At 39.5% G+C, this 26,256-nt stretch overlaps 1 protein-coding gene across 1 annotated transcript in view; it reads right to left on the bottom strand.

Moving 5' to 3' along the window:
• CCDC178 (coiled-coil domain containing 178) overlaps window positions 1–26,256 on the bottom strand; it is a 349,227-nt gene that overhangs the window by 51,827 nt on the left and 271,144 nt on the right. Inside the window, exon 21 of the mRNA XM_006091677.2 lies at window positions 22,561–22,710. Within this exon, the coding sequence (XP_006091739.2) occupies window positions 22,561–22,710 (150 nt within the window). The remainder of the gene's footprint in view (window positions 1–22,560; window positions 22,711–26,256) is intronic.

Genomic DNA, 26,256 nt, shown 5'->3' with positions numbered 1-26,256 from the left:
CTATAATGTAATCTTCAGAGATAAAATTAAAAATTTTAATGACATTGGGTTCTAATAAACTAACAAGAAAACAATTAAGTATTTCTTACCACAAACTTAATAGTAATTTACTATAAAACAGACCCCCAAAATTGAGGAGTAATTAAAGGCAAGATTTAGCATAGGATAAATAATTTAGTGTGTTTTTAACTTATGAAAGCATACAAAGTTGTAAAACAATATTTAGAAATTATGAGAACTTATAAAGATACAAATCAATAATATCCTACAGCTCAATGATAAACTTTAAAATTTCTTGCATTTCCTACCAAATACACATACATATCAAACACAGATATGAATACATGTATTTGATTTGATGTAATTTTAAAACAGTGCATGATTATATAACTACAAATTTTAACCTGAGTGTTATCACACTTTTAGGATTTTATGTTTTTGGATATAATATCAATTTACATTATATCAAAGTAATTTCCATGGTATCTGTTAACTTAGAATTTATAGTTTAAGTCATTTGTTTTTATATTTAACTGTGTAGTGGCATTATATTTTATTTAACAATCTCCTAATTGGGCATTTATTCTTAAAAACTCTTGGAAGTGTCAGAGTTTAACAGGATGAGTGGTTGATAAATACTACTGAGGCAAGCTTATTTTTCACTTAAATATAGAAGCTGCACCCTCTTTATTAAAGGACAGCATAGGAAGAATCAGAGAATGAATTCTGTTCATTCTCAGCAGAATTATTTTCCTGAAGGAAAAAGACACTATATAAACATTCTGTACTGGTTTAATTCATACTTCCTATCAGATACTTTTAAATGAAATAAATCCTGGATGGAAAATTAAATATTTTATTCACTGTAATTTTTGAGAAAACTATAGCTGGGCTTGTTTTTACATAATCTTGTTATATTTTCTAAGGTGTGTTTAACTTTGGAGGTCAAATGGCACATTGATGCTATACATGAAAGTCATGATAGAAAATTTCTGGAGTTTGAAATAGCTTGTGAATACCTTTTCATTGGTATTGAATAGTCTTGAAAGATAAATTTCAGACATCATTATTTTTGTATCATAGGTAATGAAATTCTTAATATAAGATTCTAAGAATAACTTGTGGCACCCAGTAGCCTGGACTACATAGGAGTGAAATGGGTCTCTAGATGGTAGAAATGGAATGAGGAGGAAAGTACCGCAGGCGACTCCCAAAACCAAAATCAAAAACAAACCCGAACACGCAATGCAGAGGCCACTCGGAAGCCTAAATGGTCAAGACGGTTCATGTCAGAAACATCTGATATCTACTTAGCAACCGGGGGGATAAGGAGCCAAAGTCCCCCCACAACAGCACGTCTGATGGTGGGAGAGCGAGGAGGCATCTGGAGAATGTGTTTGTCGATGGATAAGTTCACAGAAGAGTCAACAGGAAAGACCTGACATTTCTTTTTCTGTGTGCAGACCTGGCCGGTGGCTCACCTGTAAGATGTGGAGTAAGATTCCTACCATCTCTATTAGCAATGCTTTTGCTCCTCACATTCCTTATGAGAAACCAAGTTCCAGTCAGTTCTAATGCAGACAAATACTAACCCTGGATAAAAAGCATCTCGAGGAAGAAATGCAGAAGTGAACGGAAAAGCACAGGATGGAGGCACCCTGGGGCGGGGGAGGGATGGGGGTTGGAAAGTCTTCTCACTTTGTCAGATCCTGACAAGGAGCCCTTCCCAGGCTCCTCCTTGTAGAGAAGGGAAGGGACAGATCCAGCCGCTTGTCAAAGTCCCCTGGCCACTCTCCTATAAACCCAACTGGCCCTGAATTTATGTGGCGCTCCCCCTTCAGAGAAATGTTTTCTAATGACAAGAAGATCCAGAAACTGCTTCCACAGCAGTAACGGGATGGACGCTGCGTTGTAATAATTTCGATACACTTGACTAATGCAGTTATTTGCAATGAGGTTGGCTCGGTGCCCAAAGCAGTGAGCAAGCAGACCCGGCTCCACGGCTGCTTCATGCCTCCTTCCACCGCAGCCAGAGAGCTCCCTGCCCCGTCCGGGGGGCCGGTGGTCATGGCCGCAGCCGCCGGTCAGCGCCGCCGCCTCAGATATATTTTTACAACGGTCTTTGTTAAATTCACCAACGTGCTCCGTGTGAAAATGCTGGCGGGGCACGAGCGTTTTTAATCAAATTAGTATGCAACATAAGGCAGCTGTGTATTCAAATGGGTTTTTTAGCAATTTGGTTGTTTTCCTTATAATAACAGAAAAGAACATTTTGATTTTGAAGGTGACAGAGGCAATATTACCAGAATTAAACAATCTGAATTAGCTTTTTCCCGAAATGTAATATGTTTGATGCTTTTAGATGGGACGCTCCGGTGCTTTCAGATGAGCCTTCCACTGTCACAGTCAATGGCCAGGAACAGAATAAGCTCCGGAGGTAGGATTATCCTCAAATTTAATTTTTTTTTTAGAAGAAGCTAATGGCAAATGTTTCTAGCAAACTTTAGGTTCATCTATGTTACAACGAGAGAACCAAGACAGGATATTAAAAGAACAGATAAGTATAAAATTAGTAAACAAAGTTTGACATTTTGCTCATTCTACGAATTTAATGCTGAACATGGATATAATCCCCAAAATCATAAACAGGCAGGCGCGCCAGACAAAGGCTACACAATTTCATTTCTTTGTCAACTTAGGTGAATTCAGAACTCCAGCACCCGGAGAGGGCGACACAATGACAAATCTGAGTTATCTGCGAACGGTGTTCACTGCAGAGAGTTTGAAGTCAAAGCTGATGAAACGAGCAAAGAGAGGCTCTTTTTATTATTTCTGCAACGTGTATGGGCTGGTATTCAAAGGAGGCGCATTCCGAGTCCAGGCACCACTATCCACACCGGTTCACATCGATCAAGAGGAAACGAAGCCAGAGGAGGGAAAGAGCACATGTGATGTTCAGGAACTACTTGGCCTTGAGGTGAACAGCTCCCCTGACCACTGCTTGCCATCCAGCGCCAGCCTGTGCAGTTTTGAAAGTGACAGGGAAGTCCCGGTGCCGGCCCCTCATAGACCAGTGGTCCCATCCATCCCTGGGAAGCAGGGACTTCCGACTTGTTAGCAGCGTGGACTGCCTACTATTAACACGCGCTGGGGCAGGAAGAGGGGCTGCTTAGTTCTGCAACTCCTGCCCGTGGCAAGCCATTTCTCTCCTGCGCCGCTGTGAACAGGCCACTGACAAGTCCGTCCCCGAGAGATGCGTACGTGGGAACCTCACAGCCTAAGGCTGGACAAATAGTGATTAATGTCAATGATCGCCACGCAGCCCAGGGGCCCTGTGATCCGGCTTCAAAGGGAGTAATGTCTGCCTAATAGAATAGTAAGTGCATGCACTGGGGACCACAGAGATGCTCTACAAATATTAGCGAGGGCCATGTGACTGGAGCAGGCGCTGGCGTTCCGGATGAGAGGAGTCTGAAGCCATCTGCTGTCTGGACATCAGCCTGAAAATCATGGGCTTCCATCCATACGATCCTCCGTTCCCATCGTCCACATACCGGGGTGGCGTTCCCCGCGGATCTGCTCCATCCTCCCACACCAGCCCCTGTAAACCGTGGACAGGTCTGATGTCACCCAGATAACAGGAGAAAAGCACTGTGACTTCATTGATGGGGTATATGGAGTACAGTGATTCAAATGGTTGAGGGCTCCAGTTGGAGAAAGAAACAGACTGACATATAGGTCACACAGAAGGAGAATGTAAACCAGTTGCATGGGGATAAGTATAGTCCCTAGAGGGTGTCCCAAGTCTTTGATAGTTGAAACAAAGGTGTTCATACAGGCAAGATGCCAGGAGTTTTGTCAGAGGTGAGTTGATGTCTTACTTGTATATTCTAATTTGTTCGGGTTTCCTTACAGCTGAAGTAAGTGTCTGAAAATATAGATGTACAGAACTGAATGAAGCAAATTAAAATCTTCTGAGACAATAAAATGCAGAATGCCTCACTTCCACTGCTGTTCAACTCACTGATTTTTAGGAAAATATAGCATATTAAAATATAATTATTTAAGAATATAACAGAGCATAATGTAAAATAACTGTGCCTGCTCATATTTGTGTGCTGAAAAGTTATTTCCATCAAGTACTTATATTTCTGGAAGTAACAGTCCTCATTGAACATCCAGGTACAAATGTTTTTAAATTGCTGCAAGGATAGAAAAAGGAGGCACAAGTAAAACTAGAAGTTATTTTCCAAAAGATGCCTGAAAGGCTGACACATCCTGAGAATGGGGGGGGGCGGGGGGGGTGATGTTTTCCGTGAGGTGATATCGAGGAGTGGTCAGACGGGCCAGGCTGCTCAGGGTCAGCTGCTGACCCTGTCACTGACTAGCTTGGAGGCTTTGGACAAAGGGTTTTACCTTCCTGTTCCTCCTTGTATGACAACAATACCTATCACCTCACACAATTTTGAAGATTAAACGTGGTAACACATGCACAACACTTAGAAGAAGACCCAGAACATAAGTGTTAAGAGTTTTTATTGTAAATAGATGATATTTAGAAATTCAGATACAAAAGATTCAAAGGCATGCTCAAACCAGTGCAGGTCAAGGCTCCCACGTTTAGAGAAATATTAAATACCTTTAATATTTCACCTGAATTCTAGTTTGGTAGCTGCTTACTCTACATCATCAGTTTCTCAAATGCAGCACATGCAGGCAGAAACCCATTCTTTTTATCTGAAACCTGCTCCTAAACCATATGAGCTATTCGAGTGACTTGGCCTAAGATTTACACCATCACCCAAACCAAAGATAGATAGATAGATAGATAGATAGATAGATAGATAGATAGATAGATAGATAGATAGATAGATACCTCTGGTGACGGGCATAATGCCTTCACTATAGAAAGAATTCATACATGCTGAGTGTCAGACCACTTTACTATCTTACCTCTCACCTCCAAGTCACGAAGTCCCTGTTACTCTGAAATATTTTCTCAGTTTGTACCCTTCACTTGCCTCACATTGCCATTGTGTTAGTGTCTGTCATTGCCCTTAACCTGGAATATTCCACCACTTTCTAAGTAGACTTTTTGCCTCCAGCCCAAATCTTGCAGGTCCATCCACTTATCACTTCGAGGGTGATTTTTCTAAAACATACATGTGGTTATGCCATTATCAGATCAGGCTTCAACTATTTCAATAGCTTCCAGTGCCTGCGGAATGAAACCCAAAGCTCTCAGACCCAGCATATAAATCCTTCCTGATTTACCGTTAGCTTTCCAGGTCTCTGACCCACCTTTCCCTGTTGTCCAGCTCTCTCTCTCTCTCTCTCTCTCTCTCTCTCTCTCTCTCTCTCTCTCTCTAGGATACCATGACCATCTCCTTCTGCCCACTATTTTTCTGCAATGCCCTGTTGATTCACCCTTCTCCCATATTTTGGGCTAAGCTTATGCACTCCTTTCTCTGAGGCGTGTTCCTCTTCTACTAAGTCCATCTTCTACTAAGACCCAACATGGGTGTTTACTTCTGTGTAAAGTCTGGGATGAGTTATAAAGTCTCAAGTGTCTTTAGTTTCTTAAAGTAACTTCGTACATTATAGTTGACCCTTGAACAACTCGAGTTTGAACTATACGGGTGCACTTACAAGCAAATTGTTTTCAAAATATAAAGTCAGCCCTCCAGTTACGCCCTCTGGCCACTCCCTGTTATCTCCCTGGGTTTCTCATCCACTGATTCAACCCACTGCAGATCGAGAGCAGCATTTCTGAATTCCCAAATGCCAGTTCCCAACCTTGGATCAAAAATACTGTTTTCAACTTGTGGTTAATTGTGAAGGGCTGATTGTACTGTCAAAAGTTATATGTGGATGCAGAAAATGCAGAAAATTTAACAGTACTGACATTAAAAACAAAGTAAAAACCAACAACAAGCAGCAAAAAATTTCCTTTCTTAAACCCATAACCCAGTGCTATAAAGATGGTCTATTCTATCAATTGCTACATTTCTGCATACTCTTAATATTTATGAAGAAAAACCTTCCACTTTGGTAACATCTAGAATATTATATGTCCTAAAATCTAGAAAAGTTACCCATTTATTTAAAATATTTCCAGCCCATTAAAACATGGAAATATTTCAGCTAAGTTATCAGGCTTACTTCAATTTTAGTGACAATTACCATTTTAACTTACATTTTTATAATCTAGTACTGTGACATTATGTCTAGTATGTTTTACCCACTTCCTTTTCAACACCAAACTAGACAGAATTTGGAATTGTAAAGTTTTTATTGCTAAAATGTGAATATTAAGAAAGTATTTAAATGGATCAATTTAATGATTGCATATTTAATTCAGCTTAAAATCTGATAAAAAAAAATTTCCCTCAATGAAACACATAGTAAACAAAAGTGAATATTCTGTTAAGTTTTGACTTCCTGAATAATAAGTAATCTGGAAATTTTATTTTAAATTTACTAATCATTCAAAATACTCTACTTGATCTTATTTTGAAGTTGAATAGAAGAGAATCTAAAAACCTATTTATCATATTTTATTAAATGAATTCAAAAGGCTTTATGAAAGCATATATTGTCTATTTAAGCATTCATTCTACTTCTGTAGAGCAACTCTTTAAGTGGAAAACTTTAAATATCAAATCTTAGCATGAATTCCATTACAGATGGGGTGAGTGGGGTTAGAATGAGGAGAGACAGCGCATTCAGGTCTCACAAAGTGGCTTTGTTTAAGCAAAATCCTAGATAATATGCATAGATGTTCAAATGTATGACCAAGTAAAAGTGATGTTAGATGGTCTATAAATTATAGATCATTAATACTGCTGATGTGTTTCCTTTACAAAATATTCAAGACTTGCCATGGTAGCATCTATATAGAGCAGTGGTTCTCAACCTTCCTAATGCCGAGACCCTTTAATACAGTTCCTCATGTTGTGGTGACCCCCAATTTCATTGTTACAAATTGAACATAATTAAAGAATAGTGATTAATCACAAAAACAATATGTAATTATATATGTGTTTTCTGATGGTCTTAGGTGACCCCTGTGAAAGGGTCGTTCGACCCCCAAAGGGGTTGTGACCCACAGGTTGGCGACCCACAGGTTGAGAACCGCTGATATAGAGTATTATAGCAGAATATTATGCCTCAATTTAGTGGAAATCTCTGATCCAAATCACATGCCGGATGGGGGATTTTACCCAGATCTCTCCTGCCAAAGTGATTCAGAGACATTATCACTTTGAAAACAATATTCTTAGTGTAAAGGTAATTGGATTTACCTTGCTTTCATTTTTGTTGCTATGAAATAGTTGAAGAAGTTATGGTAGATGTAAATTCTCAAGCATGTGATAATGAGGTAACGCAACAAATTCCAGGGTAAACCAAGATTTTTTTAAAAAGTATACTATCTGGCATCTTAAGTGTGAACACCGTCCATATCTTTTCATCTGTTTTATCCTTCCATCTAGCACAGCAGATGCTCTAAAGTGAAGTAATAGAGATTAAGACAACGGCTTTAGGGATGGACCTATTAGTTAGGTTAGGATTCCTGCAAGAAGCCTAATCTGGCTACGTATTAAAAGGGCAATAAAAATAGCAAAAGACAAAACTGGTTAAACTCGGACATCTTTACAGCATTAAAGGCAAAGGGAAAGTGTTTAAATTGAAATTAATTCTAATTACTAAAGAAAAATGCGAAAGAAAAGATGGCACAGATTCATAGATACACATTATAAAGATAGAACAGGAGCTGTTATCAACAGAGCACCATAAATATGAGCAAGAATCTTCACATCAATTAGGGAAAAGGATTAGAAAAGAAACAGCTATAGTGAATGATGGAGAAGAAACAATAGTATCTGCTCCATCAATATTTGGTTGATTATAGTGAATTATTGAGTGAAGAGCAGCAGACAGGCTGGAGTTCAATGGCTTCTTCACCCCTGCCTTTGAGAAGAAAGTATTTGTCAACTGTTGACCAGAGTGAAATGGCCATGGTGGAAGGATACGCAACGTAGACCTTTAACAGAAAAACAGAAAGCGCTGTTTATATATGAAAATCACAGGAAGAGGAAAAGCCACTGTCCATAAGAAAACAGAGAAGGGGTATTTGCAGTATGTTAAGGACTCTGTAAGTATACAATGAAAATAATTTGGAAAAGACTAAACATTTACATATTATTAAAAATATTGAAAAATTGGACTTGGTTACTGGGTTTCCTGGAAAGACATCAGAAGCAGTGATCAATCAAATTTTAATCACCTGGAAAAGTGTGGGTTCTATGAAACACCAACATGGTTTTCTGAATAGCAAGTCATGCCAGACACATTTAATCTTGTTCTGTGAAGCATTACAGGCCACAGAGACAAGGAAAAATGAGAGTGACAATCCATCTTATTTTCAGGATGTCTTGGAATCTGCTCCGTCACATTTCCATTGACAAACGTGGAAAAATATGACCTCAGCCACATTATTTTCAGGTGGGTGGATGCACAACATGCTTGAATGTTCAATTAAAGGATAAGTGAAGTTTCAATTGGAAGTCGATGTAGCTCCCAGCAGCTGGTTCCCGGGGACCACCGGTCAGCTGCTATTGGGTGACCTGCACTAAGTAATTTAGAGAGTGCTCATCATCACTCTAGGTCATTCTAAACGTATTTGGTCAGTCTACGTACAAGGGAAAAAGTGAAAGGTTGGAATGATATAAACACACAAAACAGACACCTGGAAGGAATTTGCCTTATGAGAATATAATCGATAAGACGATGCTACCACGAACATGGCCAGCACTCCACAGGGGAGTCGCAAAGGAGTTCTCCCCACTCCTGCCATACTAATTTTTTAATGAATGCAAAGATAAAGTTTGCTCGTTTTTGTGTTTTGCTAATCTTCTGCCTTCTGTTATGTATTATTTTTATAATCAGAGAATTCAACATTTTAGAAACATGGTTAAAAAGCAAGCAAACACAAATAATTTAGAGAAAATATGAGGCTATGCCCCCGAAAAGTGTTTCAGGCAATAAAAGAAACTGAAGATGATGCCCATAAGGAAATCACTAAATGCAGAGAGCATTTAGCCCATGGTCAACAATATTTAGGGGGATAGACGATGCCATCGCCCCTATGCTAGGCGGTCACATACATCTAGCTACAGCACCTTGTCCAGTGGAAGGGGAAGAGGATTGGGGGACACAGGCTGGCTGCTGACTTTCCCAGAATTCACACTCAAATTGCACTGACTGCAGGTGTCCCAAACTGAAAGAATATTTTTTGACTTCTTTAGTGTGTGCCTGGCATCACCAGAAGAAATAAAAATTTTAAATCTATAAGTATATATTTTAAGGGATGTTGTAGGCTTTTCCCCTTTCTTTCTCTAAACATTAATTCAGATTGTCATGCAGGTTCCACCTTCCTCTCGTATAAAAATAGATTACATCCTGTAAGGAAGAATACAAACCCTCATGATAACACACAACCCACATTCTGTAATGATAATTACATAGACTTTAAAACAAATGAAGTATAGTGAAAAGAACTTACAGTGGGATATGGGGTCATTAGGGATTTTATCTAATACCTTTCTAGCTTTTTCTTCTGGGTGTCCTACATTTTTCACAATCCCATGATATTTACTTTGAAATGTCCACTTCTTATTTCAAAGTCCTTATTAATTTTTATAGTTTATTTGTTACTTACATTTTTATATCATGAAATAATAAATGTTCATCCTACAAATAAAATAAGCATCCCAGCCAGCATGGCTCAGTGACTGAGTGTTGATCCATGAAACAAAATGTCACGATTTGACCCTGGTCAGGGTACATGCCCGGGTTGTGGGCTCAATCCCCAGTAAGGGGAGTACAGGCGGCAGCCCATCGATGGTTCTCTCTCATCATTAATGTTCCTATCTCTCTCTCCCTCTCCTTTCATCTCTAAAATCAATTAAAATATATTTTAAAAATAAACAACGGAATAAAGAAGAGAGTGAAAATCATCCACAGGCTCAACACTAGAATATAGAAATAAATGTAATAAAATATCTTACAGATGAGAACAGAAAGTAGAAATCACACAGTACATGCTCAATTATAGCTTGATTTTTCAATTAAATTATGTACCAAGACTATTTATATCATTCCTTTTAAAGATTGTATAATACTCCATTGTATACTCAGCCAATTCTATACCTAATCCATACTATTGTATATTAAATATGCTGAAGTTTTCCCTTTTCATAAGCAGCACTATAATCAACATCATCACACATATATCTTTGCAGACTTTTCCGACTATTTCTTACAAATTCCCAGAAGCAGAAGCGCTGTCAGTGGTAAGCATAAACATTTGTTAGACACCCCACTGGGAACGATCATGGAGTAATTGAAAAAATATTTGCCAGGCACTTTTCTAGGTGCTAGGGTTATGGTTGTGAATAAGATAATAAGTTCCTCACTCTTATTAAGCTTATGTTCAGTTGGCAGAAACAGACCATGAACAAATGAACATAAAATGAAATATCAGACGTTAAGTGCTATGAAGAAAATAAAGTGACATGCGAGTGGGTGGCTGCGGGACAACTTCAGGGCCTCTGGGATGCCTGCTCTGGGGGGGGAGGGCTTTTAATATGATAGTTCAATGGTAAGATGAAGCCAGGTATAGGAAATATGGGGGGAGATGTACATCTATAAGGATCTTAAAATGTCAAGGACCTGGGTCTGGTGGTCCAGGATCAAAAAACAGCCTTTGTTGAGAGCAGAGTGAGGTGAGAGAGTGGGGTGTGTGTGTGTGTGGGGGGGGGGAGTGGGTGGCTTACGCAGTCTGTGAGGCCAGAGCAGGAAATGGGTGCTAAGTCCCTGGATGGTTTTAAGCTTTAATTGGAGTATGAGGTACATATGTTGAAGCAGGCACATCCTAAGTATATAGCTCAATGTGCACATGCGCCAGGCCAGGAGGCAGAACATCATCAGCATTTCCTAACCCCCCTTGATGTCCTCCATGGCCACTACTTCCCATCGAAGACAATACCCTCCTGCCTCCTAACAGCATAGGTTAAGTACACACACGCACACACACATCGTACAGTATGTGCTCTCGTTGTGGTTTCTTCTGCTCAAAATTATGCTTGTGTAATTTATCCATATTTAGGTGTCTCCTAAAGAGAGGATGTGAATGGGTCCTACCACTGAGCACTGGATAGAGTTCCCCAACTACTGGAATTTGAGCCGAATAAGAGTTGTTAGTAAAAGGAACGTAGAGTGTCCAGTGAGGTGGGAGGAAGAAGAGAGACCACGGTGTCATGGTCAAGGCAAATGATGCTTCCAGGAGAATGGCTAACAGTAATCACATCCTGGGGAGCTACTGGGCAAGATGAGGCCAGATATACAGTACGGGATTTGACATCGTGGAAAACATGGACACAGTGGTACTGCAAAGAGAAGAGAATGAGACACGATGAGGGAAAGACTGCAAATGCAGATGGATAACTCATTCCAAGTTTTTTAACAAAAAAATAAAGGGTTCTAGGGAATGTGGAATTAAAAGACAGATTTTGAGATGTTAAATATTACAGTGTGTTAGAATACTGATGGGAATAAGCCAAGGGAAAGGGAAAATCTGAGGATATAAAAAACTAGAGGCCCAGTGCATGAAATTCATACATGGGTGGGGTCCCTAGGCCTGGCCAGCAATCAGGGACAATCAGGTTCCCCTCCCCACTGCCTTCTCCTTCCCTTGCCGTCAGCACTGCCACCACACAGTTCCCCACCTATCCCCCTCCTCCTCCCTCGCTGCCCACATCCACCACCACCTACTCCCCGTTCCCCATCCCAGGCCGGGGGCCCAGCCCCTATCAGGTGATCGGGGCCTCCAGGCCAGGGGGAGGGGCCAACTGCCACTGCAGAAGGCCAATTGGGGCCTGCCAGCCTAGGGGAGGGATGGAGGGAGTGACTGGGAGGTTGGCCACCGGCCCGAGGAGGGAGCCAGACCCGCTGGGAAAGGGTCCATGTCTGCTGCCACCCACCCCCGGTACCCATCCCAGCCCAGGGGCCCGGCCCTGATGGGGCCTGCCAGCTGGGGAGGGACCAAGAGGTTGGCCTGCAAGCCCCATTGGTGATTGGGGCCTATGGGCTGGGGGCAGCTCCTGCGTTGAACTTCTGCCCCCTGGCGGTCAGTGCACATCATAGCAACTGGTCGTTCCGTCATAACGGTTGCTTAGGCTTTTATATATATAGATGGTGGTCAGTGCATGTCATAGCAACCGGCCGTTCTGTCATAACAGTTGCTTAGGCTTTTATATATATAGATGGGAAATTGTATGAATGATGGCTATAAGAAGGTGGAAGGGAATGGAGTGCAGACTGCACGGGGAGGGGCCTTATCTATATTAGCAGCTGAAGTACCTGAGTTTCAATAGGAAGACAGTTACTATGGAGAGGAGGCAGGTGGGTTGGTGATCTTCATTGTGGACAAATGAGAGTACTCACCTTGTATGAATGAATACCTTTCCCACACACTCCCCACCATCACTGTGCACAATCAGTCTTTCTGATCTCTTACAGAGTTAAAACTGTACCTCATTCTAACTTGTGTGCACATAGTTTTAGGGAGGTGGGAACAGTTCCCCATGCTCTCTGGCCATCTGGATGTTTAAAACCGGCTGTATTTTGTCCATTGGCTCATTCAAAAATATCTTTCTGTTTCCATGACATAAGCAATCATTTTCCTGGATGCGGCCTTCCAGGGTGCTTTCATTTGCCCTTTACGTTTATGTGGACATTTTTTCTAACTGCTTCCTGTCATAAAATATTGAGAATGTAACTCTGAGGTTAGTGTGATATTTTCCGATTTAGACACTATTTTTTTGGAGTTACTTCTTTATGCTTGAAATTTAAAACTTGGTGAGACATCACTAGAGAGAAGCCCCAAGCAGCTGGCTGTTCATGTGGGGCAGCCCGGTCTCTCTCACAGGCCTGCTGCCTGCTCTTGCCACACGTGCAACGCCTGCAGATGGACTGTCCCCAGATACCATGAGAGCCACAGCCAGTCCTTGCTCTTCGGGTAGGAAAGACCCCATCCAGGTTGGCAGAATTGCTCTTAATAAGCTGAGCTTCAAGCCTGATGGGGGATTCACTGGATTCCTCCACCCACATGCTTCCGATACAGGAGGATACTGGGACGGTGGAGTTACTATCCCCCCACCCCCGCCGGGCTTGCTGTCCCAGTCCCATGGTCTTTTAGGAATAGGAGTTCCTATTTCTCAGCACTCAGGTTCTTTCTCATTCGCCCCCGCCCCCCACGCCCCAGTATTACAAGTGTTGCAAAGTGTTTATGATTAAAATACGTTTGCATTTAAAGAGACAATGACACACCATGTACGGATAACAGGTGGGTCAGGGAAGAAGAGAAGAGGAGAGAACCTGTGGAGTAGCAGCTAGTCCATGGCCTGAGTCCAAGGTTCTGGTTCCCGCTTACACGTAGTGTGACCTTGAGTTACAGCACAGCACCTGTTAGGGGCCTTATTGTGTCCCCTTTCCTAAGACACTTATGCTGAAGGCCCCAGGACCTCAGAATGTGGCTGGAGACAGTCTCTTCACAGAGATGATTAAGTTAAAATGAGTCCTTAGGGTGGGCTCTAATCCAATGTTCTTGGAGCCTGTATCACAAGAGGGAATTGGGACAGACACAGAGAGATGGAAAGACATAGGGCAGTGGTTCTCAACCTTCCTAATGCCGCGACCCTTTAATACAGTTCTTCATGTTGTGGTGACCCCCAACCATAAAATTATTTTTGTTGCTACTTCATAACTGTAATTTTGCTACTGTTATGAATTGTAATGTAAATATCTGATATGCAGGATGTATTTTCATTGTTACAAATTGAACATAATTAAAGCATAGTGATTAATTCCAAAAATAATATGTAATTGTATATGTGTTTTTCCGACGGTCTTAGGCGACCCCTGTGAAAGGGTTGTTCGATCCCCAAAGGGGTCGCGACCCACAGGTTGAGAACCGCTGACATAGGGGAAGGCGATCATCTACAAGCCAAGGAGAGGCCTGGTCAGATCCTTCCTCCAGCCCTCCCGACCTTGGTCTTGGACTTCTAGCCTCCAGAACGGAGACACAACACATTTCTGTTGTTTAAGCCCCTCAGTCTGTGGGACCTCGTGGCAGTAGCCTTTAGTTTCCTGAGGAAATATGGGTAATTCCCAGTTGCTGAATAGAATTCTATAAATTAAATGATAAAACATAACAATAGTGTTTTCTGTAACTGACTACTATGAGATGGTAGGTTCAGAGTGCAATGCTTTACAGATGTGGTAAATGCATAGCATGGTGACGGCCATGTAAGAGGTATGTAATAACTAGCAACCATTTTATTTTCTCTTATTTACTGCAATAAAGAAATGCTAAGGTGAATACATGCTGCAGAGAAGGAGAGATGCAAAGACATAGAAAAAAAGAAAGAAGGAAGGAAAGCGTTATCTTGTGAAAGAGAGAAGAAACACATCGTAGAGGCAGGAAAGGAACCGCATCAAACAAAGGCTCCCAACAGCAGAGAGTAACAGACCTGGAGGTAGGAAGGGGCATCAGTGACTAGCACTTCTCAGGTGTACTTGGCTGGAACTGCCACAGCGCGTCGAAGCTTTTGTTTCCATGGGATCTTATAGCTTGCATAGTGTCTTTGCTATAATTGCTTTAATGATATTAATAGCAAGAATGGAGCAAGGTTGTCATGGAGTCATACATAGCATTTGTGTTGACTGTTTTTTATCTCCTTTTTAGCTTTTTGAGTTACTGACACATTATTGCAGCAAAACATATGTAGGGTCAATTCATGCTGAATAGTTATTAGAAACCATGATAACAAAAGTCATTACACTGCAGTTCAGTTTTGACAGTAAAATTTCTGCAACATTATCACAAATCCTCATGCATTAGTGCAATGATCCTTACTACAGCTTCATATTAGAATCAGAAGATTGCTGTAGCATGCTTCCGACAGAGTCAAGCAAGCTGGATTCTGTCCTGCCTTCACAGATAACATTTCTGCTCTTTTTCTATGCACAGCGTGCAGATAGCAGCTTTGTTTTCTATCTTTTCTCAATAACCTAGGAGTACATTGAATACATCTTTCTTTAAAGTGAGAATTTTTCCTTGAAAGACCACACAATTCTGATTTCTAGCACCAAAGGAAATCATTTGAAAGTGATTTTATAACTGACACAACTTCACAAAATTCTAAGACTATGTTACTCATTGCATTATTTCTTTCCTTTTCTCAGATAATGTGCTGGCTGTGTGTACTCTTTTTTTAGTGAGCGACTTGCTAGGATGGAACACGAGGTTTAAAAAAAGACCTTGTTACATCAGGATTACTTTGAGAGCAGAGCTGTGGGAGTTGCCCTGCAGCTGACAAAAGGACTGTCTGTCCATAGTATTTTTTCATAGTCACTTATTAACAAACACGTAAAGTGTCATATTGCACTGGTAAAATGTTCCTCGTTTGAGGTCATGTCAATTTTTTCAGGTCTACTTCAAGAAATCAGAAGAAACAGCACTTGTGAGCTAGTGGCTAATGAGTTCCTTAACCTCAAAAAATGGAGGAACCCCTTCCTTAGTAGGAAAACCAGGTTTATACAGGTGTACACGGACTATGGAGAAGTAGAGCTCATTTCATTTTACACAAAACATGTCCTCTCGAAGCAGGGGCGTAAAAATCCCTTTTTAGCTGTGTCATAACTGAAGTAATTGTGGGTTCTTTGCGAAGATGCCAGATCCCACCAAATTTACATACTGTGTGTTGTTTGTCATGGCATGTGTTGTCTTTACTGTCTTCTTCTCTAACTCTTTCAAACTTTTACAGATTTCTAATGAGAGCTCTAATGAAATTTCATGTTAGGGTATTTCTAGGAAATGTTTTATTGCTATAACTATTGTGAATGGGATCTTTTTATAAATACATATGTTCTCGTAGGTGTTTCTTAGTATAAGATTTGGATAGAACTGCAACTAACCCATGTGTCATTGCTAAATCTACCCGTCATGCCTGCTCACAGATACGTGAGTACATAGGATTTTCTATCCTGTGACCTGCTGTCAGCTTTACCTGCCAATGAAGGGTTGCCCCACTGCTCTATGCCTTAGAGCATCTGCATGCTCTCCTAGCTGATTATCGGACTGTCACTATTGCCCTCTGCTTCAGTCCTCTCTCCCACAATTCATCCTGTGTTCTCGGGCTGCATCAACAATTTAATGTTTCTTATATTAGAACAGCCACACCAAGATTTGGTACAAGAAGTAAGGGACATATATTTATGTAAAAAATGGTAACAATGATCAGTAGTTATTTCTTGTCTGTGTAAAATATATACTTGGTGAAATAACTATTTAGGTGCTTTATACTTAAATATATATTTCTGTTTCATAGAGTTAAGGAAATTAAATAAGATTACATGTAAAAGCTTGTAAAATGTCTAGCATGTGGTATGCCTCATAAATGTTAACTATTACTATATATTTTTACAACAATCTTGCTCAGGAGACATTGATATTTTCATTTTTCAGAAGCTCTGATAGATTAAATAAGTTGTCCATAGATATTCGTCCTCATATTCAATATGAACAGAACTCTGTAGAAAGAACCAATGACCTAAAGAAAACATTTAGTGTATGAATATGCATTTTCCATATTAATATTTATGTTAATACATGATTATAAGATACAGCTCTGTAGATTAAGAGGAAGATGGTTACAAGAGCAGTTTTCTCAAATGTTTATGTCACTGTGATGCATATGTGGAGTTCAAAACTAAAAAAATCATTATACTGATACTCCCACAGAATTGCAAATCAATTGCAGTTGTAAGTCATGCATTAGACAAGCCTAAGTAGAAAATATACCTATTACACAAGATGCATACAATGAACATTTTACTTGCTTTATTGTAATTTTTAAATGGCTTTTGAGTAATAAAAACTATTATTTCATTTTATAGCTACAGTGTGGCATTAAGGAATGTCAGGGTTCTGAATCTGTATGGATTCCTAAGAATATAACCTACTTATTTGAAAATATTCCAAGTTTTTCTAGAATTTTACAGATAATATAAAGAACACTTTTACTTCTTTATCAAAGTTATATGTAAGCAAAACTTTCTGAATGTACGATTTATGATATAAATTTTTTTCCTGTTCTATATAGAATAACATTTTCCAAGGTTTAATCCACTAATGACTTAGTTTTAAATAGGTTTCCTAAGCAAGGGTTCCAGGGACAATAGGAAAGTGAGGGTTAAAAAAACTAACAGGTTTCTTAAAATAGGATTTCTCAGAATTTTTAATATGCAAATGCAGCTTAAGTCTTTAAAAAGGAGATATGGCATGCATTGTACTATATATATGTATGTACATATCATATATATACTATATGTGTATATAGATCTCTATGTTCAAATCTTTTCTCTCTACCCTAGGGTTTTTTAACCATAGCTCTATTGACATGTTTGGGATGGAAATCGTGTGTGTGTGTGTGTGTGTGTGTGTGTGTGTGTTTCTCTGTGTGCATGTGTGTGAGAGGGCTGCCCTGTGCATTGTAGGATTTTTACCATCATCCCTGGTCTCTACCCATCAGATACCAGGCGCACTGCACACAACCCCAACCCCAACCCTACCCAGGTGTGATGAGCAAAAGTGTCTCCAGGCATTGCCAGATATCCACAGTACCCCCTGGGGAACAAAATAGCCTTCGGTGGGGAATCACAGATATTACTTACATATCTATAATAATAAAAGCGTAATATGCAAATCGACCAAATGGCCGAACAGCGGAACAACGGTCTGGACGAAGCCAGGGCTGCGAGGGCTGAGGCAGCCAGGGCTATGAAGGCCTACTCTTGCACAAATTTTGTGCATCAGTCTTCTAATATATATATGTGTGTGTATATATATATATTTATAAATATTACATATACAGTAGGTCCTCGGGTTACGTAGGAGATCCATTCCTATGGCACGACGTAATGCGATTTTTACCATAAGTCGGAACCCACCTACATAAGCACCTATGTCACTCACATGGAGCACATACACAGCAGTAATGAAGTGAAACAGTAAAAAAAATTTAAAAGAAATATAACAATTCCTGACTTTTACTTGTGGTAAATAAATAATAAAAAACATAAAGCACATATGTACATATGTCAAAATGACGGAACTTTTTTTTATATAAATAAATGGGAGATGGAGACATAACCATGAAACAATGATGTAACCCGAGGACTGTCTGTACTTACTTGTGTATACATCTATATATAAAAAATGCCAAGCGACTGGAACTCTGGAACAACCGAAAGAAATGTAACTACTGGTTGCTATGAAGCACATTGCGGTGGCCCTGACTGGCCCCACCCAACTGCCTGCTGCCCCTCCCCCTGGCCGCCCCCGCCCCCGATTGGCCCCCCCACCTCGATCAGGGGTAGAGCCAGCAGGCCAACCAGCCACATCCCCTCCTCCCAGCCAGCCTGGTCCGATCAGCCCCCATCGGGCCAGCCCGGCCAGACCCTACCAGTGCACGAATTCATGAACCGGGCCTCTAGTATATATATAATATATCTCTATATGAAAAATTCACCTTGAATGTCTTTGATATGTCAGGGATCTCATCACACTCTATGCATCACTTTTAAGGTGTTGCTGTATTAACATTAAAAAGCTTTTTGCTACATAACTCCAAAATTGCATAAAGAATACATAAGTCTACTATTCCCTCGAAACTGGTACTGACCTTTCTAAAGCATTAGCTAGAAATAAACATTGAGAGTTCCGAGGATAGAAGGGAGACTCACTGAGGTGAAACAATATAGATGACCAGACACCTACTCCTGGCTCAGGGGTTACAAATGCTTTTCAGAGATCTCCTGAAAGTCAGTTCATCCAAGGATGGGGACAGAAGGCGATGAATGCAAGCTTATCAGTCTAGGAAGTGGGGCAACTCCTTTAGAACAAATGTGTGTGTGTGAGTGTGTGTGCATGTGCACACACACCTATGTCCTAAGAAAGGGAGGCAGAGATGCTGACAGGATCTTTAAGTAGCTGTTGTTGGCAAAAAGTGTTTCAAAAATTATGGTTTTCCTAGCAAAGACATCGTTTTCTATTTACACTGACACAAGCACACAAAAATCACCACTCAAAGCCTAGTTTGAATATATGCAAGATAATTAACAATACAATGAAAGACTTCCCTTCTCAGTCAGTCTCCCTCTACTTGGGTGACCTTATGACACACTCAATCTCAGCTGCATGCCTTACATTGGAGATGACAATTATAATAACAATAATAGAACATTTTCCAGGATTACTGAGGGAAATTACAGAGATAATGCTTGTAAATTGCATGGCAAAGATACCTGGTCTACATAAGTGCTTGTTAAACACTGGCTGACTCTGTAATAATTTGTATTCTCTTAGTGAGATTGCGCTGGGAACCGCAGTAGGCAAAGTTGAGCTTTACACGTGGTTTATAAAAGAATTAAAAATACATTTTAACCAGTCTTGGAAGAGACCTTGTTTTCAGTCAACAGAAGAGATCGACTTGCCTAGCTCACCTTCCTTTGCAGGCTTGAAGAACTTGAAGTAGCGATTATGACAAACACATGGGGATGTTACCAACATATTCACGGACTTTTAAAAAAGGAAGTAGATATAAAATACTTATTGGAAAGCTTTTGATGAAAATGGCTATTTTCACATAGAAGTCCAACCTGTTTTGAGACCTTTTTTTTCTTTCCTCTTTAGTGTTACTTTAAATTTTGAGATCTGATAAGTATTAGACTGAATTCTATCCTGTCATTACCCATGGACATGACAAGAATTCTGCATAATCAGTTTTTGTTTCTTTCTGATTTTCAAAGGGGGAGACAGCCATCACTGTAAATGTTAAAGGTGTAGGAAAATATCAAGAAGCACATTCCAAAGGAGCAGACTTAATGTTATCACCAAAAGGGATAGGATAACATTCTAACACTCAAGGCACCTGTATACAAAATTGTGTTAACATTCTTATTTTCATATTTAATTTGTTTTACTCCTCTATTACATTTTATTTGCTACTCTTGGTGTAAAAAAAACCCCACAGAAATATGAAAAATGTGTAGTTTGTAGAGAGGATAATACTCCCTAAGAAGCACAGTACTTAAAATATAATTATTTACCATGCTAAAAGGAATGCATGTTTGCAAGCATTGAAATTACTCTAAAATAGGAAAAAGATACACAAAAATTCCTAAAAGTGAGACCCATTTTACCTGGCAAGGGAGTAAGGGTGGAGCAGTGCTTTTGTACGCCTAAAACGAAGCTGGTCAAAAGATTGGAACCATGGGGAACATTGCAATCTCAAGGAAATGGACTAAAATATTGAAGGGTTTTTGCAGGTTTGATGGCCAAATTCCACGGCGTAAGCAGTGCATTAGCCGCAGTGACATACGATCTCTCACTGACAGGGCTCCCAGCAGCAATAAGGCCTCTCTGTCCATTGCAGCAAATTGATCTGAGGTGACACGGACAAGGGCAGCCTGCACCTGATGACCTCACCGCTGAAGGGCGGAAATGAAAAATGAGGGGAAGCACAGATAAATCTTTGAAAGATCCCCTGAAACAGGTGCGCTAAAAGGGATCCGTCCGAGGGCTCCCGCCAGCGAAACCCAGGCCCCTCGCACGCCCACTGTCTGTTCATCCGGGGGCCTCACTCCTTGGATCTTGAACCAAGATTTGCTTTCAGCCCAAAGTGACATGACGACAACTTTGTTCTTACCGTGCAAACACTATGTTAGCGATCTCTCTTCAAGGCTTGAATTTTTCACTATTCCTACAGGTAGCTAACATATTTACTTGTCACCAAAGGATTCTATGCAAACCGATAACAAGTACCCATGATTTTTTTCTTTTCCTCCTGGTTAGAAAAAGAAATACAGCGGAGCAACTGCTTTTCTCCTCCTCAATTCCCAGTAACAAACAGAGCATGTTTAACCTCAATCACAATGTCAAATGCATGAAGTGAATGGACAGAGGCTCCATGGACAGGCCGTTTGAGGACACTCTGATTTGGGTATAAAGAACTGTATTCTCTATTCTTCCCCAAACACAATTACCCATTGACCTGCCTTTATCCTGTTACTGCTTCAATACAAATTCTTAAGAGAAACACACAGTCCCTTTTTCTCAATATACTGGGAAGCACGAACCTGCATGAGACCCAGAGGGGGCTTTACGGGCGGCAGCCCAGGTGAATTTAATGGCTACTCATACTCACATGGTAGCCCTGTATTAAAGTAACCATGGATATATCTTTTTTATTCCTAATCAATTTTCTCCTGAGGTAAATCTTATTTTCCCGATGAGAAAACTAAAGTCAGAAAAGGTAAATTACTTGCCAAGATCACTGAGCTGGTATCAGTGCAGTTTGTACTCAATCCTGGCCATCTGTGTTCTCAGTATTCCATAACAATGAGGGGCCAGTGTGGTGTGGAATCTTAAACTGCTAATTTATAGTACAGTAATATGGTAACAACAAGAAGACATAGGATCCCTTAGAGTCTACTGGTTCTTATGGCTAGATAAACTGTTAAAAAATAATTATGCCTTGGCCGGCTGGTGTGGCTCAGTGGTTGAGTTTCAACCTATGAACCAGGAAGTCACTGTTTGATTCCTGGTCAGGGCACTGGCTCAGATTGCAGGCTCGATCCCCAGTGGGGGGCGTGCAGGAGGCAGTTGATCAATGATACTGTCTCATCATTGATGTTTCTATCTCTCTCCCTCTCCCTTCCTCTCTGAAATCAATAAAAATACATTTTTTAAAAATAATCATGCCTCTATTTTTGAAATTTAAATTCTGGGAAGAAACAAAGATTTAAAAAAAAAGAATTTTTCTGCTCCATGAGAGTCCAGAGAAGGATATCGAGGAGCGGGGTGCACCTAACACTTCAGTAATGAAGCATTCTCTCTCCTTTTCATTGTGGTATGTTGTAGGTCTTCCTTTCCCACTTTCATTTTCACAGAATATACTAGAATTCCCAGTGATTTCCAGGAACCAAGAAGACCAATTATTTCTCCAAGTTTCTAATTAGGCCCCATATTTCAAAGAAAATAGAAACCAAAAGTTGAAGCCCATACATCATGAGACGACTTAGAGATGCCTCATGGGACATTACCTATAGACAGAATTGAAATGAAAAGTCTATAAAATATGTAAATGTATGAAATGTAAAAATTTGGTATTCCAGGTCATAATCATTTAAAGCAAAGTAGTATAAAATGGTGGATTAGAAACTATTTTTTTTTAATTTCCCTGAGTATCCTTTCAAAATCAAATTTCCAAGGCTTAACAAAATAGACCACAGAACTCTACAAAAAGAAAACATGCCATATGGTGGCATATACAGGACCATCATCAGAATCAAAACCCCATGGCTGACCACCTGTTAACTTTATATATTATATATGTCCAGTAAATCATTATTTTAAAAAAATTAAAAACCTACCTCTCTTTTATCTCTAATTGAAGCATTAAGTGATAACTGTCGATCGTATTGGTAGAAATAATTGTCCTTCTCTGCAAGGAAATCCATCTGCAAATGCTGATACTCTTGAGCTAAACGTAGGTTTTCTACTAGGGAATCATCCTGTAGTTTCTAGAAGACAAACATATAGGCATATTTCATTAAAATCATTTTACCTTATTTTTGGATTTATATCATTTGAATTATCTAAAAGTATATTATATATTCCAGAAAAACAATAAAACCAAAAAGATGCTTCCCCTGACGACAATATGCTCCCTGGATTACATAGTTTTCCTTCATGACGCCTGTTTGTTGTTGTTGTTTCACATTGATTTAGCAGAGTCTGTCTACCTTTCCTTCTCCGCTCTTTTCTGGACTTCCTCCCATGATGCTTTAGGAAGGACCCAGTCCTGGAAGGCTCCACACAGTCTCCTAGCAACCTTCTTCCCACTTCCCACCCCTTTTTCCTTTCTTCAAGCCCCACTGCTCAAATAGGTTGAAGACAGTTGGGAGCTTAGAACCTTACATCCAAAAGTTTCAGAGTGGTGGCACTCCCAGAAAACACTCACAACAGAGAGAAGGAAAGAGTAAAAGGCAGGGGCAAGGACTCAGCATTTAGAAGCATCCATAATAGCACAATGAGAGCCGTTATTTCTTACTAGTATGATTTAGCTGCATTAAAGGTTAAATCTGCTTCTGTATGCAGTTGAGAACATTGTAACACACCTATGACTAAGGAAATATATTTCCAATCTAATATGAACCACTTAGAACTTTTGCAACATTACCTGATAGCAAATAGGGGCCGACCTCTTATTTTAAATTAGATGTATGAATTCTGTTTAACTGCTGATTCTTTTTTATATTTCTAGCACAGAAATTTTCTCTGGCTCCTTCAAAAAATACGGAGTTATCAACAACCTTAAGTATTTTCAAACTTGTAATTCCTTTGATGGGAATATATTCTAAGCAAAAAGCTTTATCCACTACAACATTATTTATAGTAGCAAAAAGTTTTCAAAACACTTAAGCAGATTAATCATGATAATGATAATGATGATTAAATAACTAGATATGAAAATAACCATTGTGAAGCAATTAAAAATGTGATTGCCATTACATCAAACCTTTAGTATAAGTTATTATAAACATACTGTGGTATAAGAATGTGCATAGATAAAATGTAATTCAGCAGAAAACTGCCTGTACAAATATTTCTGTATTTACACACTTGAAGATTTATTAAGGTCAACAAACATATTTCTCATGAGAACCTGGTATCCATCTTGATCCCTAATGATCAATACTATGTCATAGCTGTTCTTCAAAAAAGCCAAAATGATGACCTAAGAACCATTTTAAATGTCCTTGTTCTAATTCTGGCACAGTAATTTAATGTTAAATTATTTAAAAAATGAAAATATTTACTTGATAGAAACTTCTATCTAGTAAACTTGACTAAATTCACATAGAGTTATCTTTCAGTTGGAGGACAAAGTATCTATGGTTATTTTTATTTGGTGCAAATACTTTCAAAAAGATAGTTACAATTCTCTTTGATATCTTAACACTAATATTAAAATCTAATCTTCAAGTGGTTAACTTGGAACTTTGATAAATGTTCTGGAGGCAGAAGAAGGAATCATGCTGAATTTGTTTATTTGTTGTTTGATTGAACATAATAAGCATATCTCTGATCCCTGCCATATTCTACTTCTCAATTACATTTCTTTGAAGCCTTAGATGGCTTCTTTAAACATGGTATTTGAGAGGAATGCTAAAAAAGTGGGAAGATTTGCATTAAGTTATTGAATGGCACTTAATTGTGGATATACTTGGCATTTTATCCTTTGCTCAACTGTGTAATCTGCAGTTTTACTTTCAAATAAATATACTTTCAATTTCTGTATCACACCATTCTGTTTTACATTCCATAATTAGAGTCAATATCAGGAAACTGAATTATGTAGTTATGCCAATGAATCTTCAAAACATTTGCATATCAGTCATGATAGTTTACATTACCATTTCCCAGTAACAGGTACATGAAAGGATTTGCCCATTCACCATCTATTCCTGAAAGCCAGTGACCTTCAGTTGTGCAATAAAGTTTCGGTTTTCTTCATTTTAAATGATGGCATTCTGCTGACACTAAAAGTGTTTTTTATTTTTAACTGTGGTTCCACCTCACAACTCTGACTGTTTTAATTTTAACCAACAGTATTATAACGTGCAAATGAAACAAAGAGGGAATGATCATTATTGGTAGAAAATGTCCAGGAGAAATAATGCTACCACTACTAGAATGGAACATCTTATAAAATAATAACGGTAGAAAATATTTAATATGGGCACAAAAGTTGGGTTGGTGATATAATGAAAGGGTGAGGAGAAAGAAGAAACTAGTAAGAGAAGATGATGACTTTCATGGGCTTTCCAATTCAAACCCAGCTGAATCCTGTCTGTGTAACCCATCTATTTATGGTCTTAGCTAAACGTGAACTTAAAAATAACTTGTTTCTAAAACCATTAAGAAAAATTCTCTGTAGATTAAAATAACTGCACTGTGAGTTGATTTACAATATTATTTCATCACTCGTTCATTTTCATTTCAGTTACTTATTCATAATTTTTCATTGAAAAGTTATATAATTACTATATGATGAGCTCTGAGATATAATGGTAAACCTCACAAATTTGACATCTTGTAGGAGGGATTTATATTAAAAAATCATAAAAATGTATAGTTATAAAATAAACATAAGCCTTTTGCACTTATTAGATTTCCATATGTTTTAGATTCACCCCAAAAGGTCTAAATAAAATGACACCTCAAAGCCAGATTAATTGGTATTTATTCTAATTATTAATGATGATCAAGATGAGGAAACATTGGAAGTATGGCTTGATACAGAGAAGAGGCATGGTGAGTATCTGTGAATAGTTTCCATGTTACCTAGGCTGAATGCAGCAGAATGACGCTGCCCACTGAGACCTGCCGAGGTCCAGCCAGACACACTGACCCTGGAGGAAGTCTAAGTCCAGTGGAACTGTTTTCTTTTGTAAATTAAGATGGACTGATGGCAAGGAAGATTACAGGAAGAAAACAACTTGATCTAAACATTCTAGAAAGATGGTTATACTAATCCTATCTAATAAAAGACAAAGATGCTAATTGACCATACCTTCGCTATGCCCATCAGCCAACCAGAGTGATATGCAAATTAACCACCAACAAAGATGGCGGCTAATTTGTGTACTGCAGGCAGGTCGGGCCAGTGCGAGCCACATCCGGGCCCCTGTGTGCAGCCCTGGGTGGCGGGACCCCCGTGTGCAGCCCTGGACAGCGGGACCCCTGTGTGCAGCCTGGCGGCGGGGCTTGGTGGTGAGATCGGCCGGAGGAAGCCCTATTCTGCAGGAATCTTCCTGCAACAGGCCTCTAGTCAAAAATATTAGCACTGTACGCGTAGGTGTAGAAAACCGGCATAGCCATTTACAAATACTTAAAATAGTCCTAGGGTCTAAGGCTAATTTATTAATGTGTCATCTATACCCTCAGTTACTCTTTTTTAAAATATATATATTTTTATTGATTTCAGAGAGGAAGGGAGAGATAGAAACATCAATGATGAGAGAGCATCATTGATCGGCTGCCTCCTGCACGCCCCCTACTGG

This window comes from Myotis lucifugus, unplaced genomic scaffold, assembly GCF_000147115.1.
Source record: "Myotis lucifugus unplaced genomic scaffold, Myoluc2.0 scaffold_93, whole genome shotgun sequence".
Lineage (NCBI taxonomy): Eukaryota > Metazoa > Chordata > Mammalia > Chiroptera > Vespertilionidae > Myotis > Myotis lucifugus.
Note: the sequence above shows the minus strand (reverse complement) of the source record. Positions and strands in the feature narration are given on the sequence as shown.